This window comes from Periophthalmus magnuspinnatus, chromosome 18, assembly GCF_009829125.3.
Source record: "Periophthalmus magnuspinnatus isolate fPerMag1 chromosome 18, fPerMag1.2.pri, whole genome shotgun sequence".
NCBI classification, from domain to species: Eukaryota; Metazoa; Chordata; class Actinopteri; order Gobiiformes; family Gobiidae; genus Periophthalmus; species Periophthalmus magnuspinnatus.
In genome coordinates, this window is record NC_047143.1 from 20,600,946 (window position 1) to 20,606,825 (window position 5,880).

At 41.0% G+C, this 5,880-nt stretch overlaps 1 protein-coding gene across 1 annotated transcript; it reads left to right on the forward strand.

Annotated features, from left to right (window-relative positions):
- The first annotated feature begins 2,999 nt into the window (after positions 1–2,999).
- On the forward strand, positions 3,000–4,846 carry LOC117386269 (doublesex- and mab-3-related transcription factor A1-like). Its single transcript, XM_033983606.2, has 2 exons — positions 3,000–3,628; positions 4,071–4,846. Exons 1-2 carry the CDS (start codon positions 3,154–3,156, stop codon positions 4,820–4,822), a joined length of 1,227 nt encoding a protein of 408 aa, XP_033839497.1. The 5' UTR covers positions 3,000–3,153; the 3' UTR covers positions 4,823–4,846.
- The last annotated feature ends 1,034 nt before the right edge of the window (positions 4,847–5,880 follow it).

The window sequence follows — 5,880 nt, forward strand, 5'->3', positions numbered from 1 at the left end:
TTCTCTGTTCCACCTTGTGATGTCATGAAGGTGGTCGTTTTCAAGTTAACAGCTACCTTTTAATATTAGTTCAGTAGAGATTGGCACTTCCATGGTTGAAATTATCCAAATTATTCTAGTGAAGGTGTATGGAGTTTAAAAACACAGTGGAGTACTTCCTGTATCACCACATGACATCACAAGGTGGAACACAGTATTTTCCGTTTGAGAGTAAAACACAGCCGAAATATGCAGGGTTTCTGTGTTAAACATGAGAGAATGAAACAAAACATAACTCCAGATATGTTTTTTGATGAAGAAACAACATTATAACATATATCAGAAAATAACATAATATGGGCTCTGTAATAAAAATACACTTTTGTACCAAGACAATATGAGACTGCTTCTAGCACAGAGTGGGTAATTGGTTCATCTTCCACATGGATGTAGTTGGACTCTATACAAGAGCTAAATTGGTACCTATTAAAGTATAAGCACTCTTCATGTTTTCCGCCTATACACCAGTACTGTAAGTGTAGTCATATTAGCAGCTAATAATAGCATAGAGTCATCGTGTTTTGTGCCAGAAGCGATTTGCGTTGCTTTTTTGCTACAGCAGGCCTTCCTCAGAGATGCCCTTCAGGGAATCATTATCCGAGTAAAAATGCCACGAGGGGGTTGGAGAGCCTGCATCCACGGCCTCTTTAACCCCCATCTATTATTCAGAGGAGGGGGGGGGCACTGCAGCTACAGGCCAACCAATGATGTCGCCCTCTTATCTGCACATAATTAGGGACCAAGCTGATAGCTGACGATTGGAACCGTTTTGGAATAACTTGTGATGCATATGTCTGATACTGGGGAAGTTTTGAACAATGTGGGAAGATTTCATTTGAAAAAAAAACAAAAAACTTGCTCACCTATATGAACTTTTTAAAATTTTAAAAGTGCAATATGTCATTTTTGTGGATGATACACCATCTACTTGTCTCCATGGGGATGTTTCATAATTTAGCATTAAAATAGATGTCACTTTTTCAGTTACAAGTGTCTTTATTGCTAAAAAAAAATACCTCAGAAAACATGTATTCTTACTGTAAGCAGGCTTGTTTCTCCACAGATCTGAGATGTAACCTGGCCTGGTGGCATCTTCTACTTGTGTTCATGAAGATGGTATGTGCCGCAGTATGGCATTAAAACTTTACAGATGGGGCCTCAACCAGAAAAGTTACACAGTGCACCTTCAAATTCAAAGAAAACTTTCAAAAACATTAGAAAGGGGTTATATATGGAAACAGCTAAAGGACATACAAATACAATTTTAAAGGGCCCATATTACACTGTTTTCTGATCTATGTTATAATGTTGTTTCCTTATCAAAAACATACTTGGAGTTGTCCGTTGTTTCACTCACACATGTTTAACGCACAAACCCAACATATTTAAGCTAAGCTCTTCTCCCAAATTGAAAACACTCTGTTCCATCTTGTGATGTCATGTGGTGATACAGGAAGTGCTCCACTGTGTTTTTAAACTCCATACACCTTCACTAGAAACATTTGGATGATTTCAGCCCTGGATTTGCCAATCGCTACCGGACATAAGGTAAAAGGTAGCTGTTAACTTGAAAACTACCTCTTCATGACATCACAAAGTGGAACAGAGCGTTTTGAGGTTTGGACATGTAGACAGACTAATAATACAGGATTATTCAAACGTGTGAATGAAACAAAACACAACTTCATGTATGTTTTTGATGAAGTAACAACATTGTAACATTGATTAAAGCTCATAAGAGTCAATTTTGTGCAATATAGGACATTTAATAACAGTTTTAATATCTCCATATAAATATATTTTTTTCTTTTAATTAATTTATTAGTCAGTCTTATTTCATGTTTGCATTTCAACTTCACCGGTCGGGAACATTAAGCTTCATGCAACTTTTTCTTTCACTTTTCATGGAAACGAAATAACTGCACACATTTTTGGCATCTGGCTTTGGACATTTTCCCATAGCGTTTAGCAATGGCACCACTTCCCGCATTGTCTGGGTACTCTCCATGGCGACTTGTCATTTTCTGCTTAAGTTCACAGCACTGTGTAATAATGGCCATAATAGTAAGGCAATCTGCTGCTTGTAACTCAATCCAGTCAGAACGCAGAGAAATGAATGCAACATGTGACAAGGTGTAAGTAGTAATCCATGTTGACAGATGGGTCTTTTGTCCAAGTGATTTGTTCAACAGAATAACCAGGTCGGATAATTACCTGGTTTCTTCATTGCGACGATTAGAGCCATTGTTGTGTTAAAAACATCCTCTTCGTGAATATGCATTGCTCAGTGGGGAAACCAAAATGGCTATTGTAAAGGGACTAACCTGAGGCAACTTGTTTATTTTACAGCAGTGAAAGATTAGAAAAGACCTTTGGCAACACCTTACAAACTCATCGTTACTGCAGTGCCTTTCTGCGACTTAAATGAAGACAGAATTCCAGTGTAAATAGGCCTACAGTACAATATAATACAGCTGTGGGCTATGACAAATGCTAATCTGATTTAATTGAAAGTTGTTAGAGAATTAACCTTAAACACTGACAAATGTTTTTTTCTGCATTCTGGCACATTTCAGCTTCCTGTTATGTGACATTTTGAGGTCTTTTCACCATTCAAAACATATATTTGTCTATGAATTGATATACATTTCTATAGCAACAGTCCTAGTTTTCATCATTCTTCAACGTTGATTCATAGATACATTGTTAAATTAAAGTTATTACCAGTATAATCTGAGTTATTTACCTACTGGTGTTATGTGCTTGTCAATAATTATAAGCCTGAACTTCCATTTTTGTTGTGTTCAGTGCTATTTATTCCATTTTAAAATCGTCCTTAGACTTGTTAAAACCCTGTGTATATGTTTTTGTTTGTATATAGATTTGTTGGCAGGATTTAACACACAGTTTTGCCAACCTGCAGCTGCATTTGCGCTCACTTCCACCAGATTAACCCTCCATTCATCTCGGTGCAAATAAACATGATAGGGCTTTAGCTGAGAAGGAAGAGGCGGGACCTGGGTGTTGAGTTTCAGACCCGGCCACCTGGAAAGTTGCATTTAAGGAGCAGCTCTAAGAAGCCAGTGTCACTAGAGCCAACCTCCACTCAGAGCTATGGAAAGCAGGATTCGACCACTCAGCCTATCCCCGCACGGCACCTCTCCTCTGGGTAGCCTCTCAATGCCCTCCTCTCTACTCCGACCTCCTCCTCTCTTTCTCCGGGCCTGTAACCCCACTTTGGAAAGGGGTTACCCGCGTACACCCAAGTGCGCCCGGTGTAGGAACCATGGCGTAGTTTCGGCTCTCAAAGGCCATAAGCGTTTTTGTCGCTGGAGGGATTGCGTGTGCGCCAAGTGTACCCTGATTGCGGAGAGGCAGAGGGTGATGGCTGCGCAGGTTGCACTACGAAGACAGCAAGCCCAAGAGGAGAACGAGGCCCGCGAGCTGAGAATGATGTATCCAGGAGGGGCAGGGATTGTTGGGGAGAGTGGGGTACCTCAGGGCTCCGCAGTGGGGCCGTCTACACCTTCACCAGCTGCTCAAACTCCTCCTGGATTTGAAGTTTTTGCCACAGAAAACCAAAACGAAGGTAAGTTATTTGCAATAGTGAGAAACGAGTAGTCACTTCTTTATGTATATAACTATGTTGGACTTAAAAGTACACTTTGTAATTTTTCTGATGGGGGATTTGCCTCCTGCGTCTCATTAAACCTGCATATTTTGTGTGTTATCAATTACAGGTGTCTGCATTGCTTGAAAAACATGCTTTATTAACTGTGAGGTCCACAGATTTGACCTGTAACTTGGCTTTGTATCAGCACCTCCTTGTGTCCATAGAGATAGATAAGTTTAAAGGTTATTGTAGAACATTTCTCACAAAGCAACAACATCTCCATGGACACAGAAGGTGGTTGACCCTCCGCCAGAAAATGTACATAGTGCAACTTCAAGCTTGTGAATTTAGATATAAATTTTATTTAAGTGCAACTGCTCAAAATAACCAAACTTCTAATCAAACTATCTTTTTTCAGATGCCAAGCTGAACACGTTTCCCCTTTATAGTGGATTCATGGGCCACCCTATGTTTGCACCTCACTCCTCTGGACTCCCATCTACCCATGATAAAGAGTTATCACCAAACCAGGACCACTGTGCCTCTCTCAGCGACGACAGCCCAAGCCCACCCCCACGGTATGACCAGCGCTCGGAGCACTCGGACAGTCCTCGGCGGTCTTCATCTTCAGATCTGGAGTCTGGAAACGAGTCTGACAAACCGACTGCTGAGCGGGACCCCACAGACATCATGGCCAAAATCTTCCCTCACCAGAAGCGCGACACTTTGGAGACGACAGTGCGGACTTGCAAGGGGGACATTGTCAAATCAATAGAACTCATCCTGAGCGCTAAAGAGAACAAAATCAACCCAGATCTAGGAGCAGTGAGACCTCCTGCAGGGCTGCCTGGAGCTCTCAATGCCGTGGGCAATAAATCGGCCTTCTCTTCAGTGCACATGCCCCCCACTCCCGCAGGGGGCGACACCGTGTACAGCCTAGGTCCTCGCCTCAGCATGGGCCCCCTCAGGCTAGCTTACTCCAGCCCTAATGCGACAGGTGTAGCAGGTTTTATGTCTCCGTATGTGACGTCCGGACTTATGCCGGTGTTTCCCCTGCGCCCTCCACTGGACTCGTACCCATTCCCAAACATGATCCGAGACCTGTCCTATCTCCAAAGTAAAGAGTCACTATGCAATGCTGGTCTATACACAAGACTAAATGATAAGTAAATACCACTATATTATATACATTTCAAAGTTGTTGTTTTCTTACATGGCTATTTTGTATTGCTGTAAATTGTGTAAAGATTTGCTATTTTTTAATAAATATGTAAAATATTTCATTTCTTGAGGTACTATATTAAAGTAATCACATACATTCTTGTTATTCTTGCTGAAATAAAATGCCCAGAATGTAAGTTTATAGAGACTGAAAATGATAGGTCTAATAGCTAATAGTAATAGCAGTAATAGCTCATACCAGTGCGTACAGCAGTGTCAAAAAGCTTTGAACACACACAACTTTAATGACTTTGATCAATCACTGTGAATACGGTGGCCACAGGTCTCTTTTTGGTTGTCCTGTGTTGTGGAAAAATTACAATTCTAGACAAAAAGTAATCAATTTTTGAAGCCTGATGAGAAATGAAATACAAAAAGGTTTATTCTTTGTTACAGCAGCAGACAGGTAGCATTCCGGTGTCCCAAGTCTCTCTAAGTCTCTCCCCTAGAGCATATCTTCCCCTGGTCCATAGTCCCCCCAGGGCATCTGAGCTCTGAGTATTTATACCAGAATGACAAAGCTACACACATTTCAAAGCAGAGAGACTGGTTTCACACCCATGAGATAATACACTTTTACAATTAGACAGGTAGAACAACATAGAATTTCCTGTGTCTAGTCTGTATCTTTGCATTTATACAAAGACATATGGTAAGAATATTTTTTACTTCACAACATGAATGCAGTTAAATTTCTATCAAACCTGCATACACATTTATGCCCTGTCCCTCATCCCAATAATTTAGAGAACGTCTCACCAAGTGTTCTTCCTTTTTTTTTTTTTTTTTTTTTTTTTTCTAAATATCCATTAGCTACACCGAGACACGCTGGTTTCCCTGAGCACTTATCTATCAATTAAAAAATAGAATCAGCGTGCAGCCTCATAATATTATGGTGCAGCTTGTGCGAGTGCAGCGAATCCCATTGGTCGTTGGGGTGCCATGGTGCTCGCCGTCAGCCAATCAGATTCCAGAAAGGTGTCACGGGACCACGTGTTTCAGGAAGT